The sequence below is a fragment of the Entelurus aequoreus genome, linkage group LG06 (genome assembly GCF_033978785.1).
Source record: "Entelurus aequoreus isolate RoL-2023_Sb linkage group LG06, RoL_Eaeq_v1.1, whole genome shotgun sequence".
NCBI classification, from domain to species: Eukaryota; Metazoa; Chordata; class Actinopteri; order Syngnathiformes; family Syngnathidae; genus Entelurus; species Entelurus aequoreus.
Window position 1 is genome coordinate 3,450,989 of NC_084736.1, and position 23,035 is coordinate 3,474,023.

The window sequence follows — 23,035 nt, forward strand, 5'->3', positions numbered from 1 at the left end:
CTTTATGGACGAAGCCTGGAGCATGAGCAGCGCCTCCAGTGGGACGTCCTGCTTTCTGCCGTTGATGTTCTAAGGGATGAAACACTCATACTTCAACTGCACATGGTGCCATCCATCTTTTCCCTCAATGAACCGCAGCTCCCCCTAGTGCTGGCAGAACTCATGCAGCTCAAGGCAATAGTCGTGCTCGGCAGTAAGCAAAACACGATCATCTTTTGTTGCCAGCCATCTAGACAATAATGTGTGTGTTGACAACTTATATCTACACTGCTATGCAAGCTGTACACTGACTACTCTAACATACACTATATTGCCAGAAGTGTTTGTCCACCTGCCTTGACTCACATATGAACTTGAAGTGCCATCCCATTCCTAACCCATAGGGTTCAATATGACACCTTTTGCAGCTATTACAGCTTCAACTCGTCTGGGAAGGCTGTCCACAAGGTTGCTGAGTGCGTTCATAGGAATTGTCCACCATTCTTCCAAAAGCGCATTGGTGAGGTCACACACTGATGTTGCTGGAGAAGGCCTGGCCGTTCTAATTCATCCCAAAGGTGTTCTATCGGAGTTCAGGTCAGGACTCTGTGCATTCAAACTAACACTTTTCCACGTTCAACAAATTTCCAGGAATTCCTGTTTTTTTTCCCTAACCTTATTTCCAACCTTTTTTAGTGCGATGTCTCCTTTCACATTTTTCAACCTATTTTAACCGTTCCACTGTCAAGACATTCTTCTTAGTCAGGAAAAAAAACTAGTTGGTTTAAGAACTTGAAAATTTACCGGTTTTCCCGAAATTCCGTAATACCATTTTTCAGTCGAAAAACTGTTACTACTTCAACATTTCTTGACCGATTTGAACAATTTCAACACCAAACAATTCAGCTCATTCAGGAAAATCATGCTCTTAATTTTTTTTTTCCAAATCCTGATTTTCCCAAATTTCCAGGAAGTTCCCATTGAAAAGAATGGGACATTTTTCAAAATTGCACAACTCCCACATTTTTCATCCAATTCAAACCGTTCTAATTTCAAAATATTAGGGAATTGTGTGCTCCCTTTCAACAATTATACAAAAAATTCCAGAATTTCCTAGAATTCCCAGTTTTCAGGGACATTTTCCCCATTCAAAATGAATTATCCATGTTTCAAACTTCCCCAGTTTTCAATCAATTCCACCTTCAACATATTCAACTCATCCTGGAAATTCAAACTAACACTTTTCCACGTTCAACAAATTTCCAGGAATTCCGTTTTTTTCCCCTAACCTTATTTCCAACCTTTTTTAGTGCGATGTCTCCTTTCACATTTTTCAACCTATTTTAACCGTTCCACTGTCAAAACATTCTTCTTAGTCAGGAAAAAAAACTAGTTGGTTTAAGAACTTGAAAATTTACCGGTTTTCCTGAAATTCCGTAATACCATTTTTCAGTCGAAAAACTGTTACTACTTCAACATTTCTTGACCGATTTGAACAATTTCAACACCAAACAATTCAGCTCATTCAGGAAAATCATGCTCTTAATTTTTTTTTTCCAAATCCTGATTTTCCCAAATTTCCAGGAAGTTCCCATTGAAAAGAATGGGACATTTTTCAAAGTTGCACAACTCCCACATTTTTCATCCAATTCAAACCGTTCTAATTTCAAAATATTAGGGAATTGTGTGCTCCCTTTCAACAATTATACAAAAAATTCCAGAATTTCCTAGAATTCCCAGTTTTCAGGGACATTTTCCCCATTCAAAATGAATTATCCATGTTTCAAACTTCCCCAGTTTTCAATCAATTCCACCTTCAACATATTCAACTCATCCTGGAAATTCAAACTAACACTTTTCCACGTTCAACAAATTTCCAGGAATTCCGTTTTTTTTTCCTAACCTTATTTCCAACCTTTTTTAGTGCGATGTCTCCTTTCACATTTTTCAACCTATTTTAACCGTTCCACTGTCAAAACATTCTTCTTAGTCAGGAAAAAAAACTAGTTGGTTTAAGAACTTGAAAATTGACCGGTTTTCCCGAAATTCCGTAATACCATTTTTCAGTTGAAAAACTGTTACTACAACATTTCTTGACCGATTTCAACACCAAACAATTCAGCTCATTCAGGAAATTCATGCTCTTAATTATTTTTTTTCCAAATCCCGATTTTCCCAAATTTCCAGGAAGTTCCCATTGAAAAGAATGGGACATTTTTCAAAGTTGCACAACTCCCACATTTTTCATCCAATTCAAACCGTTCTAACTTCAAAATATTCAGCCTGTTCAGGAATTGTGTGCTCCCTTTCAACAATTATAAAACAAATTCCCAAATTTCCTAGAATTCTCAGTTTTTAAAACCATTTTCCCCATTCTAAATTAATTATACATTTTTCAAACTTCCACAATTCCCACATTCTTCAATCGATTCAAACCATTCCACCTTCAACACATTCAATTCATCCTGGAAATTCAAACTATTGTTTCCATGTTGAACAAATTTCCAGGAATTCCTGTTTTTTTCTAACCTTATTTCCAACCTTTTTTAGTGCGATGTCTCCTTTTACATTTTTCAACCTATTTCAATCGTTCCGCTGTCAAACCATTTCTCTTAATCAGGACCAAAAAAAAGTTGTTTTTTTAACTGGAAATATTCCCGGTTTTCCCGAAATTCCAGGAATTCCGTGATACAATTTTTCTATTAAAAATGTTACTTCAACATTTCTCAACTGTTTTGAAAAATTCCAACACCAACCATTAACACATTAACTCATTCACAACATCGACATTTTTATAACCATTTTCCCAAAAATTCCCTCTTTTTCCAGATTCCCCAAATTTTCATGAAATTCCCATTGAAATGAATGGGACATTTTTCCAAGTTCCACAACTCCCACATTTTTCATCCAATTCAAACCGTTTTAATTTCAAAAATATTCAGCCTGTTCAGGAATGGTGTGCTCCCTTTCAACAATTATTTAAAAAAATTACAGAATTTCCTAGAATTCCCAGTTTTTAGGGACATTTTCCCCATTCAAAATGAATTACCCATTTTTCAAACTTCCTCAATTCCCCCAGTTTTCAATCAATTCCACCTTCAACACATTCAACTCATCCTGGAAATTCAAACTACCACTTTTCTACGTTCAACAAATTTCCAGGAATTTACATATATATATATATATATATATATATATATATATATATATATATATATATATATATATATATATATATATATATATATATATATATATATATATATATATATATATATATTATATATATGTAGCAAGTGACTGTGCAGAAAGTCTTTGCAGTATGCTGACCTCTCTGTCAGTTTACCTGGCCTACCACTTGGTGGCTGAGTTGCTGTTGTTCCCCAAACTCTTCACTTTTCTTATAATAAAGCCAACAGTTGACTTTGGGACTGGATTTGTTGCACAGGTGGCATCCTATGACAGTTCCACTGAGAGCGGCCCATTCTTTCACAAAAGTTTGCAGAAACATTCTCCATGCCTAAGTGCTTGATTTGATACACCGGGCCAAGTGATTAGGACACCTGATTCTCATCATTTGGATGGCTGGTGAAATACCTTTGGTAATATGGTGTATCAATGTCCTATGAGAGGAGCTGCATTGAGACATGTTGCCTTACCAGTGGTATGATCTTGACTTCATCTTTGGGGATGTGTTTGATGGCCACCTGCAAGACACAATCATTTCTTTTTCACAAGTGGGATTTTTCTACACTCCATGATTGACGCATCAATAATATGAAATACTTACGGCAAAAGAATCATTTTTCCGGTATCCTGCGTAGACGGAGCCGAAGCCTCCTTCACCGATCTTCTCCAGCTGCTGGTACTTTTGCTCAAACGAGGCTGTGCAGACGGGTCCATCGGCAAAAAAAACAACAAAAACAAACAAGTATTGGATGACATCATCTTGCTCTCTGGTACAAGAAGTCCTGCAAAGACTGCTGGACCAAAATTACTGTTATTAATAATGTGCCAATTAACTACAGTACAGTAGTTATACACTTACAGCATGTACAGTATATTAAAGGCCTACTGAAATGAGATTTTTTTACTTAAACGGGGATAGCAGATCCGTTCTGTGTCATACTTGATCATTTCGCGATATTGCCATGTTTTTGCTGAAAGGATTTAGTAGAGAACATAGACGATAAAGTTGGCAACTTTTGGTCGCTGATAAAAAAAAAGCCTTGCCTGTACCGGAAGTAGCGTGACGTCACAGGTTGAAAGGCTCCTCACATTTCCCCGTTGTTTACACCAGCAGCGAGAGAGATTCGGACCGAGAAAGCGACGATTACCCCATTAATTTGAGCCAGGAGGAAAGATTCGTGGATGAGGAACGTGAGAGTGACGGACTAGAGTGCAGTGCAGGACGCATCTTTTTTCGCTCTGACCGTAACTTAGGTACAAGCTGGCTCATTGGATTCCACACTCTCTCCTTTTTCTATTGTGGATCACGGATTTGTATTTCAAACCACCTGGGATACTATATCCTCTTGAAAATGAGAGTCCAGAACGCGAAATGGACATTCACAGTGACTTTTATCTCCACGACAATACATCGGCGAAGCACTTTAGCTACGGAGCTAACGTGATAGCAGATAGAAACAAAATAAATAAACCCCTGACTGTAAGGATAGACAGAAGATCAACAATACTATTAAACCATGGACATGTAAATACACGGTTAATGCTTTCCAGCCTGGCGAAGCTTAACAATGCTGTTGCTAACGACGCCATTGAAGCTAACTTAGCAACACAGAGCTATGCTAAAAACATTAGCGCTCCACCTACGCCAGCCAGCCCTCATCTGCTCATCAACACCCGTGCTCACCTGCGTTCCAGCGATCGACGGCACGACAAAGGACTTCACCCGATCATAGATGCGGTCGGCGGCTAGCGTCGGCTAGCGCGTCTGTTATCCAAGTCAAAGTCCTCCTGGTTGTGTTGCTGCAGCCAGCCACTAATACACCGATCCCACCTACAACTTTCTTCTTTGCAGTCTCCATTGTTCATTAAACAAATTGAAAGAGATTCACCAACACAGATGTCCAGAATACTGTGGAATTTTGAGATGAAAACCGAGCTGTTTGTATTGGATACAATGGTGTCCGAATACTTCCGTTTCAACCATTGACGTCACGCGCATACGTCATCATCCAAAGGCGTTTTCAAGCAGAAGTTTAGCGGGAAATTTAAAATGTCACTTTATAAGTTAACCCGGCCGTATTGGCATGTGTTGCAATGTTAAGATTTCATCATTGATATATAAACTATCAGACTGCGTGGTGGCTAGTAGTGGCTTTCAGTAGGCCTTTAAATAGTGTTGGGGGTTTTTAGAGAACTTTATTGGCAGAATAGTTTGTATCCCAATGACTTGCATTGTTAGCCGCCTCTTACTAGCAGTTTTTTTTTGTTGCTATTCAGTACGCACAGAAAGGAGAAAGAAACATGCTTTCTTGTCTCACAGATTGCAAATGATGGGAAATATTACAAAAAAAGTGCAGTTCATATTTAATTTTGACGAATATTTGCGCCTGAATATTTTAGCAGTTTTCATCTGATGTCGAACTTTGCGCCTAACAAACTCATCCGTTTGGTCAAATCAAGTACCCAAACCAAGATAATGATGGATATTTAGATAGTTTATCATACTATTGGGATGTTTTTAGCATGTGGGATCTGAGCCGAGGATGTGGTTGTGGCTTGTGCAGCCCTTTGAGACACTCCTGATTTAGGGCTATATAAGTAAACATTGATTGATTGATTGGTCTTTTTCAGTGCAAAATAAAAGATATCAAAGTATTTATGGTATTCCTCCTGGTGCCGTTTCAAGCACTTTTCACACAGAAACAAATGGCTGCAAAAGTAGATCCGGCTTTTGTTTACCGCGGTTTTCTTTGACACGTAACCCAGCAAGTCCATGCATTTCCTCCCAAAATGAGACGATACCTATGACAGGAACTCCACCAGGGGACCAAAAGGCATCTTTTAGGGCAGACCTGGGCCTTCTGCGGCCCGCGGGCCACATCCGGCCCTTTGTGCGTCCCTGTCCGGCCCGCGTGAGGCCAATCATAAATTACAAAATACATTTCAAAAAGTATCTATGTCGAGTGTGCAATACAACGGTGCTGCTTTTGTTTTGAAAAGCGTTATTTGTATTACTTCCGTGTGGACGTATGCTCGTGCGCGATTGTGAGTGAATGTGAACAGCGGCAATCACAAAGAGGGGCGCATTTGAGAACGTGTCACTCTCCCGACGCACTGTAACGAGGCGGGTTGAGACCATCGCTGGAAACTTGGAGCTTCAGCTGAAGAGCAGAACGGCCGACTTTGACTGTTTTTCGCTGGCTTTGGATGAGAGCTGCGATGTACGTGACACCGCCCAGCTGCTCATCTTCTTATTTGGGATAACTGCAGACTTTCAAATCACGGAGGAGCTGGCAGCCATGCAGTCAATTAAAGAGACAACCGCAGGTAATGATTTGTTCACATAGGTAAATGCGTGTTTGGACATGTTAGGACTGAAATGGGACAAGCTGGCAGGTGTGACAACAGGTGGTTGTCCAAATCTGACGGGGAAAAATGTTGGACTTTTAAAGAGGATGCAGGATAAAGTGACAGAAATGGACATTTTTGCATTGTATTATACATCAGGAAGTATTGTGTAAGACAGTGTTAAAATAAAACCATCAAAAGCAATCTGCTTTTGTATAAAGTTAGGTTAAATGAAATTATTATTCTTTATTTTACGGTATATCAAAAATAATTTGAGCAAAATTTAATTGAAATATTGTCGGTGTGGCCCTCCAGCAGGGCTCGGGTTGCTCATGCGGCCCCTGGTAAAAATGAATTGCCCACCCCTGTTTTAGGGGCTTCTGGACTTACCTTGACTGGTGGTGGCCAGGAGACGTCTCTGGGCCTGTTGGACCATGGACATCTGCGTGGCTTTGACCCACTGCCTCCTCGTCAAAGTCTCTGGTCTCTTATCAGCCCTCCGTCTGGGTCTGGTCCTCCTGGACCACTCATTGGTTTTTCCTCTATGCCTCCTCTTCGGTTTGTCTTTGCCGCCTCGTCTCCTCGTCAGCGACTGCAGTTTGGATTTACCCTTCCGCCTGCGCATGAGGGTCTCTGGCTTGACTTTGGGTTTCCTCATCTGCGGTCTGGTTTTCAGTTTAGCCGGCACCACCTTTACGGACACCCTCTGCTTTTTTGTGAGGGTCCCCAGCTTGGTGTCAGCCTTCCTCTTGGTGCCCCGTGCAGGTGCTACTTTCACAGGCAGGGTCTTGGTGACATTCTTTAGAAGGGCGTCCGGTTTTGGGTTTTTTGTCGATTTGACCCTCTTTTTTTTTTTAAGGCTGTCCATTTTTCTTCTGCTCTTGCGTTTGGTTCTCCGAGACGCCTTCATGGACCCCTTGGTAGACGTGACCCTTCTGTTGGACAAGAGGGTCTCTTGTTTGGTCCTTTTGGTGGGCACAGCTTCTGCGGCTCCCGCTCTGGAGCCGCCAGTATTTAGGACAATGGGGTCATAGCACCTCTTGGTGGGTAGTGCTCCATTTTTGATGGCGGCGCATTTTGGGTTCCTCGCCCTGCAGGTGCTTTTTGCTGGGTGGTCTGCAACTAGTAGAAGAAAGTCAGCATTATCTAAACAATGACAACTACCACTTGTCAGCTTAGATACTCATGCCTTATACCTGAGAGGATGCCAGATGATGCAAAATCAACACACTTGTTGACATTCATTTTGTTAGCAATATTGTCCAAAACTCTATTTTAGAAAGAAAAAAAAAAGTAATAAATGTGTGTACGCGTCAGTGAATCCGAACTTTATTTTGCTTTTTAGTCACCCACACGTCAAGGCCACTTACTGCAGGAGGACGGTGACGTCACGACGGCAACAACACGTTTAGTAAACACCAAAGAATACAAAAATATCATATTTTATTTCGAATTCGGGTGTGGATTGGTGCATCGGTACATACGGTGTGAATAACAATAAAGATGTGTTTTTATTATTATTATTATTATTATAACGAGACGACATGATGTTGCGTTCACGGGCTATAGGATGTCACAGTGACAGCAACGGTTGACGTGCTTTTTCTTCTCCCCCGAGCCAAAACAAAATAAATAGCACGTTTTGTTTTTGATGACCAGTTGTTAAAAAGCTTGTCGTCATGGTGAGAGCCTGTGGACTCTCATGCAAAGCATTTGACGACACTTTCTCACGTGATAACTTTCCTCCATTGTTGTGTTAGAAAGGTGGTGCACTTACGCAGACGGCCGCTAGAGGGCAATGGGTATGTGTGTTGGCAATAAAAAGATGACAAAACTCAATAAAAAAAACTGTTGTGTGTGTATTTAAATAATATTTATTATAAAATATCAATTTTCCCTATCAAATAGTAATCGTAATCAGATGTTTGTTGAGTAATGAGACATTTTATTCCTGTTTTGCAGTCTTCTGGCCAATGAAATGTCACTTCCAAAGGCATAAGTTACTGATGTGTTAGTGCAAACCAAGTGTGCCAAAATGTAAATCATGACAATAAAAGCATCATTATTAAAAGTGCAAATAAATAGAGAATATCCCTCAATGCAAACATACTTTCAATACTACTTAATGACGTTCTAATGCGAGTCCAAGCAGCATTTGGAAGATGAAACAAGCCATTATAATTTCAATAAATCCCTTCATGAAGCAACAATAGCATCAATCACAAGCTGCAAACCAAACCAGAGGCTCAACCTAAAAAGAGCTTATGAATTATTCTTCACCTGCCCTCACCATCCACACATTATTTGGCACATTGACATAAACAAAGTGCGCCATTTTGAAATAAGATATTTTTACGTCAACAATTTGAATAAGACTGCTACATCAGTGGCACTCTTACTGTGGGAAGGAAGCCTGGTGGTATTCAAGTTGTGTGTTAACAAGACATCTCAGTGAATGAGGTAACTAAGTAAAGATATTTAGCGTAAATAGGTGACATGATGAAGGACCTCTCAGGGAGGTGACATGATGAAGGACCTCTCAGGGAGGTGACATGATGAAGGACCTCTCAGGGAGGTAACGGGAGTGGTTCAACTGAACGCCTCGGCTGTAAATAACCGAGAAGTACGGATGATGAAGAGGCTTTCTACCAAGGAGCCACACTGACAAACTTGCTCCTGGGTGGAGTCATAATCCTACAATAATAAAGTCATATTATGGGGGAAAGAAAGTCCAAATATTACAAAAAAATGTAGAAAAAAAGAGATGATGTATTGTAAGACTACAATTTAACATGTTTATTGCCAGTACAACTTTAGTATAGCAAAATTACACATTTTGCCATTATATTTTTCACACTATTTTGGTTAAACATTATATTCGTATCACAAAATGATAATCTTATATTTTTTCTAATAAAATTACAACTTTGTATTCAAAATGTAAATTTTTTCCCCCTCAATATTACAACTTTACTGTAATATACAGTATTTAACCTAGTTGTTTTATTTTAATATTAGAACTTTATAATTATAATAGTTATGTCAAGTTATTATAATTACGAAGTTTTAATATAAAAAAAAAAAAACTAGTTCTTTTGTCATATTTTGACATCATGTATTGTCATTAGAGGATGCTTTATTATTATCATTTGTTTCCTACAAATAATAGTCCCAATATTTTCACTGTTTTTTGTGATGAAACACACTGTTTGTATTCATATTTAGACCACTTTTGGTCATAAAATGAGAACTTTAGATTTATTATACAATTAGAATGTTTTCCTACAACATTATTCTTGTAAAATGACCCCTTCTTGGGGTATTATTAAAACTTTTTCTCATGAAGTTACATCCCCCTCTTGTCCCCACAATTCCCCCCTCTGTCTTCCTTTTTCTCTCTTTCTATCCCCTCCTGCTCCGGCCCGGCTGCACCAAATGATAATATAAATACATTTAATAAAGTCAAAATACAAGTAAGGCAACAAGAGAAGTATCCTACACTTCTCTTTTGTAAAGTAAATCTGAACAGCCGATATGGGCATCTACATCTGCTATATGATTTGCCCGAGAAGCTGGGCAGGACATTATTGGGGAAAAAAAATAAAAAAAAATAAAAAAAAAAATATAAAAAAAATAAAAAAATAAGTTACATCATTAGATTAAAATATTTAGACGATTTCCCCCCAAAAAGGACTTTTTCCTCTCTAAAAACAATTGGTGTTGTTTTTCTGTTTCAGTGTGGCCCTGATACTTGGTAGGTCCTAACTCTTACTTGGCTCAGTGTTTGTCTTGAACTGATGATAGTAAAAAAAAAACCCTGAAGTAAACAGCTTCAATGTTTCAGTGTTGGTTCACTCGTACAAAAACAAAACACCTTTAAGTCCATTGATAGAATCCAGCGAACAATAAATACTCAAATCTTTGATTCTGTCAGTTTTTAGGCGTTGTAAGTCAAATGAGGCTTTAAAAAAGCATAATAATAAAGTTAAGCACCCTGAAGAACGGCCTTGGAAGTGTTGGGAGTTGTTGTGTCCTCGCATCATGGCGGGAGAACCTGCCTGAGTGCGTCGCGGGTGTTTTGTCCCAGTTTGTCAGGGAATTTGACCGTAAAGTCCAAGATCATGTCGCCCCTCTTGTCGGGACGCTTGGACAGGGGCAGGCCTTCCCCCACGATGCGCTTCTTCATGCCCGGCTTCACCACGTCTCTGGAGGACACGGTGATGGTGCGGCCGTCCAGCGTGGGGGCGCTGACCGAGCAGCCGCACAGCGCCTGGACACAAAGACACACGCATTGTCACGCTTGCTGCCATCTTACACACCGCTTGACATGGCCTCCACTCCAATTGACGTTATTCCAGTGAAATAAACGCGGCACCTCAAATAGATGCCTTGTTTTCCCCTCATTAGGTGGCTGCAGTGATCTTTGCACTGTTATTTTACATGGAACCACATGACAAGTTTCAAGAGGGAAAAAGCTACTGCCCATCCATCCATTTTCTACCGCTCGTCCCTCTTGGGGCCGCGGGGGGCTGGAGCCTATCCCAGCTGCACTTGGATCGAAAGCAGGGAACACCCTGGACGAGTCGCCCCCTCATAGCAGGGCCGACACAGATGGACAACATTCATGCATTTCAAAGGCAATTTGACATAAATCAGAATAAATTATTACTACATGATGCAATGTAATAATATGTATTGAATATAAATGATTATACATTAGCATAATGAATTGGACTTGCAAATGTATGTAATAATATATCAGGATTATGTGAAAAAAATATTCAAACATGTTTTCTTTGCTGTATTAGTTTGTGAAAAAAACAGTATCAAAAATATAATACAATTGCTTCTTCACACAACGGTTAAACTGGGGTTTAATCATTTTTTAACTCTTTTTAGGGTCATAACTTTATTTAAATAATTGTATTCAGTGCCGTTATTACTACTACCATCTCCCTATTCTATGTTTCATTTGTTTACAATTTATATTTTAGTTTTACATACACTACCGTTCAAAAGTTTGGGGTCACATTGAAATGTCCTTATTTTTGAAGGAAAAGCACTGTACTTTTCAATGAAGATAACTTTAAACTAGTCTTAACTTGAAAGAAATACACTCTATACATTGCTAATGTGGTAAATGACTATTCTAGCTGCAAATGTCTGCTTTTTGGTGCAATATCTACATAGGTGTATAGAGGCCCATTTCCAGCAACTATCACTCCAGTGTTCTAATGGTACAATGTGTTTGCTCATTGGCTCAGAAGGCTAATTGATGATTAGAAAACCCTTGTGCAATCATGTTCACACATCTGAAAACACTTTAGCTCGTTACAGAAGCTACAAAACTGACCTTCCTTTGAGCAGATTGAGTTTCTGGAGCATCACATTTGTGGGGTCAATTAAACGCTCAAAATGGCCAGAAAAAGAGAACTTTCATCTGAAACTCGACAGTCTATTCTTGTTCTTAGAAATGAAGGCTATTCCACTAAATTGTTTGGGTGACCCCAAACTTTTGAACGGTAGTGTAGATTTTAAAATATATTTAATAAGATTTTTAAGTTATTCTCCAGTAAAGATGCCTCAATGGCGGCGTTTTGCCCCAATCCTCAGTGTTCTGCCATGTCATATAATTGTCAATAGTGTGTGTTAAAGCAACTTGCCTGTGCAACCCTAAACTAACACCCTCCCCCTTCCACATCCCACTTCCCCGGATTGTAAATAATCAAATGTATATACTTGTTCTTATGCTTTCTGATCTCTCCCTCTACGTCCACTACTTGCTGTACATATCCTACCAAGTCACACCTACACTGTGAGAAATGGACATTGGTCCATGATGATGCAATTGTTGATGACCGAAGTGCTGATATCAACCAAACCTAACCCCCCACCCCTCCATATCCCACACCTCGGATTGTAAATAATGTAAATAATTCAATGTATATACTCTGATGATTATCGTGTGTGATGACTGTATTATGATGATAGTATATATTTGTACCATGAATTGATTAACGTGGACCCCGACTTAAACAAGTTGAAAAACTTATTGGGGTGTTACCATTTAGTGGTCAATTGTACGGAATATGTACTGTACTGTGCAATCTACTAATAAAAGTCTCAATCAATCAAGCAATGCTTAAAACGTGCTATATAAATAATGTTTGGTTAAGTGATTGAATAGTTAAATTGCGTAAATAACCACCCCTGCTAAAAAACACTGCAATATGTTAGCTGTAGAAAACCACACTGTTCCGCATCTTCTACATTTTTCAACATAAAATATTTGCAAAAAAAAGGAGGGTTATGAATGAGAGTCTCCAAATACTAAATGAAAAATAAAATACAAATATACAAAATAGGAAATATGATGACAAAAATGCTCATTTTTGATTGACAGGCAGTGTTTCCCATAAACTGCCAAGATACCTGTGGCGGTGGGGGCGTGGCTATGGGCGTTGTCACCATGACATCATCGAGTAATTTGCATAATTTACTACAATGATTTGATTTTCTCTAAAAAGGCTCAAAAAATGTATACTTACTAATTAATAATAACAGTTTTGTTTTAAACGTCCATCCATCCATCCATTTTACAATATAATTACAACACTTTATGTACATATTTATATACAGATTTGAACAATAAGTTATTCACTGAAATATATTTATTAATTGTGGTTCTTACAAAAAATATATCTTATAAAATATAAAAGCTAAAATGTCTCAAAGCTCTGCCCCTTTAATTAGTGCATACTAAATAATTTAACTTTAGCCTACTACTACAACCATATTATTTACCAGCAACATAAAGTGAAACAGAGGCAGAGGTGTCCTGCCACAGTCAGTAACAAATAAACAGAAAACAGTAGTGGTGGTAGATAGACACAGAGCTTCATCAAACATCTGATCCACTGAACAAAGAGCTCCAAAAATCTTGATCCTGCACTTCTCTTTTGTAAAGTAAATCTGAACAGCCGATATGGGCATCTACATCAACTATATGATTTGCCGGAGAAGCTTGACAGGACACAAAAAAAACAAATTAAAAAAAATATATATATATATTTTTTTTTTAATTAATTTTTTTTTTTGTGGCGGCCTTAATTCTTTCGTGGCGGGCCGCCACAAATAAATGAATGTGTGGGAAACACTGCAATATGTTAGCTGTAGAAAACCACACTGTTCCGCATCTTCTACATTTTTCAACATAAAATATTTGCAAAAAAAAAGGAAGGTTATGAATGAGAGTCTCCAAATACTAAATGAAAAATAGAATAAAAATATAGAAAATAAGAAATATGACTAGAAAAATGCTCATTTTTGATTGACAGGGTTTTAACATTGTGGTAATGTGATGAGAGGTAGGGCTGAGGTGTGCCTAATGAAGTGACAAATGAGAGTACTTACATCTCGAAGGGATATTTTTGCAGGATAAATAATATCAGAGCCCTCCCTCCTGAACACGGGATGAGGTTTGTCTTTGACCACAAACACCACGTCGGCGGGAATGTTGGTGGGGGTCTCGTCTCCCTCCCGAGGGAAGGTGATTTTGGTGCCCTCTTTCCAGCCGCGCTTGATGTCCACGGACAAAATCTTGTCCTCGCAGCGCACGGTGCGGCCGTCTGGGTTCAGTCTTTTGCGGGAGATCTTCATCTTTTTGGTGCAGCCCGAGAACACCTCCTCCAGGCTCACCTTTAGCTCGTGCACCACGGGCGGGTCCTTCTTCTTCCCGCGGGCGCCGCCCTGGTGGGGTTTATAGGGCCGGTGGAAGTTGCCCATGCCACCCATGCCTCCCATGCTGAAGGCGGCAAAGGGGTCGTTGACGTCCATGTTGTTGTCGTCGCCGTTCTGCGCGAAGAAGTGATCGAAGGGGCTGCGGCCGCCGAAGAATTCGGCGAACATGGCATGAGGGTCTCCATGGAAGGTGTAGCTGTAGGTGGCGCCGCTGTGACCTCCACCCCCGCCTCCAGCTGGACCCTTCAGGCCTAAAATAGAAGAGAGAAAATAAAAGCGAAATGTGTACACCCTTCAAAAATATTTCCTGATGTTGAGACACTTGTGATTTAGGGCTATATAAATAAACATTGATTGATTGATTGATAATCCAAACAGAAATAAAACATTTAAAAATGTAATATTGATAGGTGATTTCTAACAATTATAGACACAAATAAGTCAGATTATGGGGGAAAAGTTGTCATGTTATTCTTAACTTGTGTTGTCTCATGTTATGAGAATAAATATAACAAATAAATATGTTAATCCAACAATAAAATATTACTTTTTAAAATAAAACAAATTAAGGTGATAATATTTAAAAATGTATGTCTTTCTTTTTTTTTTAAAACAAATTATTGTAACAGACTTGTACATTTAATAACTTATAATTAGGGATGTCCGATAATGGCTTTTTGCCGATATCCGATATTGTCCAACTCTTTAATTACCGATACTGATATCAACCGATACCGATATCAACCGATATATGCAGTCGTGGAATTAACACATTATTATGCCTAATTTGGACAACCAGGTATGGTGAAGATAAGGTACTTTTTTAAAAAATTAGTAAAATAAGATAAATAAATTTAAAACATTTTCTTGAATAAAAAAGAAAGTACAACAATATAAAAACAGTTACATAGAAACTAGTAATGAATGAAAATTAGTAAAATTAACTGTTAAAGTTAGTACTATTAGTGGAGCAGCAGCACGCACAATCATGTGTGCTTACGGACTGTATCCCTTGCAGACTGTATTGATATACATTGATATATAATGTAGGAAGCAGAATATTAATAACAGAAAGAAACAACCCTTTTGTGTGAATGAGTGTAAATGGGGGAGGGAGGTTTTTTGGGTTGGTGCACTAATTGTAAGTGTATCTTGTGTTTTTTATGTTGATTAAATTAAAAAAAACAAATAACAAAAAACAAAAAAAACCCGATACCAATAATAAAAAAAACGATACCGATAATTTCCGCTATTACATTTTAACGCATATATCGGCCGATATTATCGGACATCTCTACTTATAATGCATTAATTTTCTCAAAGGAACAATAGATTTTGATAATGGTCAACTAAAACTACTATTACAATTTAATTTTCCTATTTCAAAATGTTTTCTCAGTAATACAACTCTGTGTTCATATATATGTATATATGATGATATATATGTACAAATATATAATTTTTGTCCACAATTTTACATGAAAATTTCAGACATTTTTGGTAAAAATCAGAATTTACTTAAGTGTCACACTTACAAAAATAAGGAAATGGCATGTTCAAACGATCGTGAAAACAACCACAAGTGGGCCACAGATGATTAAATTACAGCTAATAGCTCTTTTAACTGCACAGTGTTGGCGTTAACGCACTTTTTGTGTCTTTTTACACATTGAAATCAGAAAAGACGCGAAATTCCGGAATATTCCATATATATTTTTTACCGATCGATCTCCGATGGTGTTTTGTTTACCGTATTTCCCGGACAATAAGGTTGAGATGACCCGCCTCAATGCTTTTGAAACGTTGTGAGGAGTTAAGAAAAACCGTAAATCTGAATAATCAGAGCTAATTATTGAGATTATATTGATTTTTGGGAACCACATGTACAAGTGAATGAAGGGCTTTCTTATTCAACAACCATACATGTCACACTGAGGGTGGCCGCATAAACAACGCCAACACTGTCATAAACATGTGCCATATTGTGAAACCATACTAAACAACGACAAACACAATTTGAGAGAACATTTGCACCACAACACAACATAAACACAATAGAACAAATACCTAGAATTCCCTGCAGTACAAACTCTTCCGGGACACTACACTATTTTATTTGGTGCAGGGTGTAACTATAAGTGTGACCAGTAGATGGCAGTCAAACATAAAAGATAAGTCTCAAGTAAACAACAGCAACATTTTAAATGTTCCATTGAAAATATGGAACATTACACACGGCGCTCAAAAATCTATCAAAATGTTTTAGTAGTAAATGTTTTAGTGCCATTTCTAATATATACTAGTGTAAAGTTCTTACTTATATCTGTCAGTAAACTCGCTATGAAAGCACTAAAACATACCGGTGTAGTGAGCTAAATTATTCACCCAAGGAACTTTAGTTATTAGAGTTCCGGTCGGATGTTTTTTCACGGGACACATTTCCGGTGTGGTTGAAACCTCTCCAAGGTTTCTCATAGTCATTCACATTGACGTCCCACTGGGGTGAGTTTTCCTTGCCCGTATGTGGGCTCTGTACCGAGGATGTCGTTGTGGCTTGTACAGCCCTTTGAGACACTTGTGATTTAGGGCTATATAAATAAACATTGATTGATTGATTGATGTTCGGATGTACATTGTCTTTGCTCCACAGTAAGTCTTTGCGGTCGTCCAGCATTCTGTTTTTGTTTACTGTGTAGCCAGTTCAGTTGTAGTTTCGTTCTGCATAGCCTTCCCTAAGCTTCAATGCCTTTTCTTAAGTTTAAACATTAGACACCTTTTTACCTGCACCCTGCCTCCCGCTGCTTCCGACATCTACGAAGCAATTAGTTACCTGCTGCCACCTACTGATATGGAAGAGTATTACACGGTTACACTGCCGAGTTCTAGACAGCACCGACACTCAACAACAACAACACACCATTTGCAGACTATAATTACTGCTTTGCAAAACATATTTTTAACCCAGATAGGTGAAATTAGCTCATCTCCCACGGCACACTAGTGTGCTGCTGCTGCACAGTGGTTGAAAAACACTGCATTTATCATGTTTTCAAAACGCTTACAAAAAAGTGGGACCCCATTTTGAAGATTCCTAGCGCCAACACTGATTGCACATATTTTAATAATACAATCAGTAGGTGTTTTAAGTCTATGGTGATCATTAGCAACCGATGCTGAGTAGTTTTATATTATGCACGCGTTGATTTCTGGTTCTTTCTAGCAAGTTCCTAAACCACCTCAATATTTAGCCCAGGAATGCACTTACCTTCTTCGCCATATCGATCGTAAATATCCTTCTTCTTTGCATCACTGAGGACGTCGTAGGCTTCTGCGATCTCCTTAAATTTGTCCTCGGCCCCTGCAGACTTGTTCTTGTCGGGATGGTAGCGGAGGGCCTGCTTTCTGTACGCCTTCTTGATCTCCTCTTCCGTGGCACCCTTGGCTATCCCCAGCACTTTGTAATAATCTTTACCCATCCCTACTGAGCGGTCACTTCTTCAGCACCGTCTTCAAAAAGAGAACATTCCAGATGGATCCTCTTCTTCCCACATCAGCAGCCTCCAGCATGCGGCTAACGACGCCTAGCTTCCCCCTCGCTCGCTAGCAAGAGGCAAAGGTTAGCCGGTTTGACTTGGAACACGTCGACGACTTTTCTGTCGCGCGCCAAAGACGAGGAGACAAATGTCACCGAAATTCAACCGCCCGACGTCAGGCGGCGTGTTCGAACAGCGAGTTTGCTGTAACGGGCCGCAAGGGAGCAGCAGCAGAGAATCGCCGGGAAGAAACTTCTGGAAGAAGCCAGCGTTCATGACGTGTGTCATCGTTCGTGGCGAGATCATTCACGCCAACCACTTCCGGTTTCGTGTGGAAACCAGGAAATGTGCTATTCTTACTTATTTCTTACGAAAACTGGTTAAAACATACTCCCTGCGCTTTCTTGTTTCGGATACAATTCTTTAAAGCTACGGTTTTAGTTTACTGCTAATATTCTGGCAGTAAACCTAAGTATACATGACTTAAGGACCTAGTATCGTTTTTATTACAGTAGTTCACAATGCGCGTGCGCAGTTGACAGCGGGACACTATCGCTAATATGCGAGTTTTCCCAATATTTCCGTAAGTTACTCTTAACTTTGACTATATACGACATGTATAGTTACACATCTGTTTCAATAACTGAAACTTGTAAGCTATTTTAAATCTTATCCATGAAGATCTGTCGTCTAATAATGGCTAAGCTTGTTAGCATCAAAACAACTTCCGGTTTCATGTGGAAACAGTCTTGGTTTTATTTATTTACGGTAAATGTTAACATTATATTGAACGCGCTTTCTTGTTTCGGATACAATTCTTTAAAGCTACCGTTTAGTTTACTGCTATTATGCTGGCAGTAAAACTAAGTATACATGACTTAAGGACCTAATAAAGTTTTTATTACAATAGTTCACAATACGCGTGCGCAGTTGACAGCGGGACACTATCGCTAATATGCGAGTTTTCCCAATATTTCCGTAAGTTATTCTCAACGTTACCTTAACTTTGACTATATACGACATGTATAGATACACAGCTGTTTCAAAAACGGAAACTTGTAAGCTATTTTAAATCTTGTCCATGAATATCTATCGTCTGTTAGTTAGCCAGTGGCTAATAATGGCTAAGCTTGTTAGCATCAAAAAAACTTCCGGTCTCGTGTGGAAACCGTCTTGGTTTTATTTCTTTACGGTAAATGTTAACGCGCTTTCTTGTTTCGGATACAATTCTTTAAAGCTACGGTTTTAGTTTACTGTTAATATGCTGGCAGTAAAAATAAGTATACATAACTTAAGGACTTAATATAGTTTTTATTACAGTAGTTCACCATGCGCGTGCGCAGTTGACAGCGGGACACTATCGCTAATATGCGAGTTTTCCCAATATTTCCGTAAGTTATTCTCAACGTTACCTTAACTTTGACTATATACGACATGTATAGATACACAGCTGTTTCAAAAACTGAAACTTGTAAGCTATTTGAAATCTTGTCCATGAATATCTATCGTCTGTTAGTTAGCCAGTGGCTAATAATGGCTAAGCTTGTTAGCATCAAAACAACTTCCGGTCTCGTGTGGAAACCGTCTTGGTTTTATTTCTTTCCGGTAAATGTTAACGCGCTTTCTTGTTTCGGATACAATTCTTTAAAGCTACGGTTTTAGTTTACTGCTAATATGCTGGCAGTAAAACTAAGTATACATAACTTAAGGACTTAATATAGTTTTTATTACAGTAGTTCACAATGCGCGTGCGCAGTTGACAGCGGGACACTATCGCTAATATGCGAGTTTTCCCAATATTTCCGTAAATTAATCTTAACGTTACCTAAACTTTGACTATATACGACATGTATAGATACACAGCTGTTTCAATAACTGAAACTTGTAAGCTATTTTAAATCGTGTCCATGAAGATCTGTCGTCTAATAATGGCTAAGCTTGTTAGCATCAAAACAACTTCCGGTTTCAAGTGGAAACAGTCTAGGTTTTATTTCTTTACGGTAAATGTTAACATTATATTGAACGCGCTTTCTTGTTTCGGATACAATTCTTTAAAGCTACGGTTTAGTTAACTGCTAATATGCTGGCAGTAAAACTAAGTATACATGACTTAAGGACCTAGTATAGTTTTTATTACAATAGTTCACAATACGCGTGCGCAGTTGACAGCGGGACACTATCGCTAATATGCGAGTTTTCCCAATATTTCCGTAAGTTATTCTCAACGTTACCTTAACTTTGACTATATACGACATGTATAGATACACAGCTGTTTCAAAAACGGAAACTTGTAAGCTATTTTAAATCTTGTCCATGAATATCTATCGTCTGTTAGTTAGCCAGTGGCTAATAATGACTAAGCTTGTTAGCATCAAAACAATTTCCGGTCTCGTGTGGAAACCGTCTTGGTTTTATTTATTTACAGTAAATGTTAACGCGCTTTCTTGTTTCGGATACAATTCTTTAAAGCTACGGTTTTAGTTTACTGTTAATATGCTGGCAGTAAAACTAAGTATACATAACTTAAGGACTTAATATAGTTTTTATTACAGTAGTTCACCATGCGCATGCGCAGTTGACAGCGCGACACTATCGCTAATATGCGAGTTGTCCCAATATTTCCGTAAATTAATCTTAACATTACCTAAACTTTGACTATATACGACATGTATACATACACAGCTGTTTCAATAACTGAAACTTGTAAGCTATTTTAAATCGTGTCGTGTTTACCATGAATTGATGAACGTGGATCCCGACTTAAACAAGTTGAAAAACTTATTCAGCTGTTACCATTTAGTGGTCAATTGTATGGAATATGTACTGTACTGTGCAGTCTACTAATAAAAGTTTCAGTCAATCAATCAATCAATTGTCTGTTAGTTAGCTAGTGGCTAATAATGGCTAAGCTCGTTAGCATAGAAACAACTTCCGGTTTCGTGTGGAAACAGTCTTGCTTTTATTTATTTACGGTAAATGTTAACATTCTATTGAACGCGCTTTCTTGTTTCAGATACTAATGTTTGCAGTCATTGTTTAGTTTACTGCAAATATGCTGGGATTAGGGTTCGGGTCCCAAACAGTGATGGGCAGTAACAAGCTACATGTAGCTAAGCTATGTATCCTAAATACAGTCTCGGTCAAAAGTGTATATACACGTAAAGAACATAATGTCATGGCTGTCTTGAGTTTCCAATACTTTCGACAACTCTTATTTTTTTGTGATGTAGTGATTGGAGCACATACTTGTTGGTCACAAAAAACATTCATGAAGTTTGCTTCTTTTATGAATTTATTATGGCTCCACTGAAAATGTGAGCAAATCTGCTGGGTCAAAAGTATACATACAGCAATGTTAATATTTGCTTACATGTCCCTTGGCAAGTTTACCTGCAATAAGGCGCTTTTGGTAGCCATCTACTAACAATGTGATGTGATGTATCATGTTGTATGTATGCTTGCATGTTCGAAATAAACTCAAACTCAAACTCAAAGTTTCAATCAATCAATCAAAAAAATCCACAAGCTTCTGCTTGATTTTTTGACCACTCCTCTTGACAAAAGTGGTGCAGTTCAGCTAAATGTGTTGCTTTTCTGACAAGGACTTGTTTCTTCAGCATTGTCCACACGTTTAAGTCAGGACTTTGGGAAGGCCATTCTAAAACCTTCATTCTAGCCTGATTTAGCCATTCCTTTACCATTTTTGATGTATGTTTGGGGTCATTGTCCTGTTGGAACACCCAACTGTGCCCAAGACCCAACCTCCGGGCTGATGATTTTAGCTTGTCCTGAAGAATTTGGAGGTAATCCTCCTTTTTCATTGTCCCATTTACTCTCTGTAAAGCACCAGTTCCATTGGCAGCAAAACAGGCCCAGTGCATAATACTATCACCACCATGCTTGACGGTAGGAATGGTGTTGGAAAAAATTGGTGCACGGAAACAATTACTGATAGCAATTATAAGATAAAATGTGGATCAGAATAATTTAAATTTACTCAAATATGACTATATTGGTGGTAATTTCTCTGACATATTGGCTATAATCCATCCATCCGTTTTCTACCGCTTTTCCCTCTCGGGGTCGCGTGGTGCCGGAGCCTATCCCAGCTGCATTCGAGCGGAAGGCAGGGTACACACCGAACAAGTCGCCACCTCATCACAAGACCACCAATTTTTTTTTTTTTGTAAACAGTCCATACCTTTGCCATGTACCTATGCTTTGACAGTGACATCATTATTTTGAATTTTCTCTCCCCTAAAAAACTTTATAGCACTAGAGCATTTCACCAATAGAAACATACACAGATAATAAGTAAGAATGAAAAATATGTTTGTTTCAAAAAGAGTATGAATAAGACTAGAATAAAAAAGAAGACATAACAACAATGTACCAAATACTAAATTGTACAGTATCATGTTACCTGTGTGCGTACGCTTGAACTACTGTACATATCAAAACAATGAACCAGAAAAGTGAATACAAATAAATAAGTACAAATGCTGTTACAATTTCTATGCCGTTGACTCATTTTTTAGTCCAGTTGCCAGTCGGGTGACGCTGTATCTGCATGTGCATAAAAAAACACCTCCCGAAATAACGGCTCGCAGCTGTGAATCATTTCATATTGGTCATTTAAAAGAGCCATTTAAAAGACTCGATTTGTTCACAAATGTCACATCTATAGTTAGCAAAAATATGTATTTTCCCACTATTTCCGTAAGTTCTCCTTAAGTGTTAACATTACCTTAACTATAACAATATAATGCATACACAGATATATAGCTGTTTCAATAACTGAAACCTTTACCCAATTTTCAATCTTGTCCATTAATGGATGGATGGATGGGTTAGCTAATGGCTAAGCCGGTTAGCTCGCGGCTAAGGTCGAGATGATTTTCATGTTTAAAATGTTGTATTGTCTCATTTATTATAGAATACAACTTAAACCCCCTTTAAATTGACAGCTCACGGCCCATGCTGTTTTTTTAAATGGACTAAAGAATAATGACACATGTTCTGATGAAATATTGTTGGCATTGTCAATCGGTTGTTGCCAGGCAAAGTTTGTGTCCCCATGAAAAAATTGGTATCAAAAGGACAGGGGCTTCGGCGGGGACACCATCAGAGCGGTGATGTCAGACATGCGGCCCGCGGGCCGGATCAGGCCCCCGAAGAGGTTCAATCCGGCCCGCGAGATGAGTCAGTGTAAATTTGCGCAGCATTTTTAACTTAAAGAAACTGTT

General features: G+C 38.6%; 2 protein-coding genes across 2 annotated transcripts in view; both read right to left on the bottom strand.

Moving 5' to 3' along the window:
• Nucleotides 1-8,133, bottom strand: part of LOC133651757 (serine/threonine-protein kinase pim-2-like) — a 14,988-nt gene extending 6,855 nt beyond the window's left edge. The window contains exons 1-6 of the mRNA XM_062049857.1: nucleotides 7,887-8,133; nucleotides 7,713-7,786; nucleotides 6,907-7,638; nucleotides 3,770-3,864; nucleotides 3,639-3,686; nucleotides 1-69 (exon numbers count right to left, since the gene is read on the bottom strand). The exon at nucleotides 1-69 is cut by the window's left edge and continues 156 nt beyond it. Coding sequence (XP_061905841.1) covers nucleotides 1-69; nucleotides 3,639-3,686; nucleotides 3,770-3,864; nucleotides 6,907-7,638; nucleotides 7,713-7,761 — 993 coding nt within the window. The 5' untranslated portion in view covers nucleotides 7,762-7,786; nucleotides 7,887-8,133. The remainder of the gene's footprint in view (nucleotides 70-3,638; nucleotides 3,687-3,769; nucleotides 3,865-6,906; nucleotides 7,639-7,712; nucleotides 7,787-7,886) is intronic.
• A 2,035-nt stretch (nucleotides 8,134-10,168) lies between these two features.
• On the bottom strand, nucleotides 10,169-18,397 carry dnajb1a (DnaJ heat shock protein family (Hsp40) member B1a). Its single transcript, XM_062049863.1, has 3 exons — nucleotides 17,522-18,397; nucleotides 13,930-14,507; nucleotides 10,169-10,786 (listed from the first exon to the last, which is right to left on the bottom strand). Exons 1-3 carry the CDS (start codon nucleotides 17,730-17,732, stop codon nucleotides 10,556-10,558), a joined length of 1,020 nt encoding a protein of 339 aa, XP_061905847.1. The 5' UTR covers nucleotides 17,733-18,397; the 3' UTR covers nucleotides 10,169-10,555.
• Nucleotides 18,398-23,035: the final 4,638 nt, after the last annotated feature.

Coding starts and splice junctions, on each gene's coding strand:
- dnajb1a (XM_062049863.1), bottom strand. CDS start 17,732: ATGGGTAAAGATTATTACAAAGTGCTGGGGATAGCCAAGGGTGCCACG. Junction 14,508..17,521: donor CGATCGATATGGCGAAGAAG/GTAAGTGCATTC, acceptor CTTCTATTTTAG/GCCTGAAGGGTCCAGCTGGA. Junction 10,787..13,929: donor CAAAAATATCCCTTCGAGAT/GTAAGTACTCTC, acceptor CTTTGTGTCCAG/GCGCTGTGCGGCTGCTCGGT.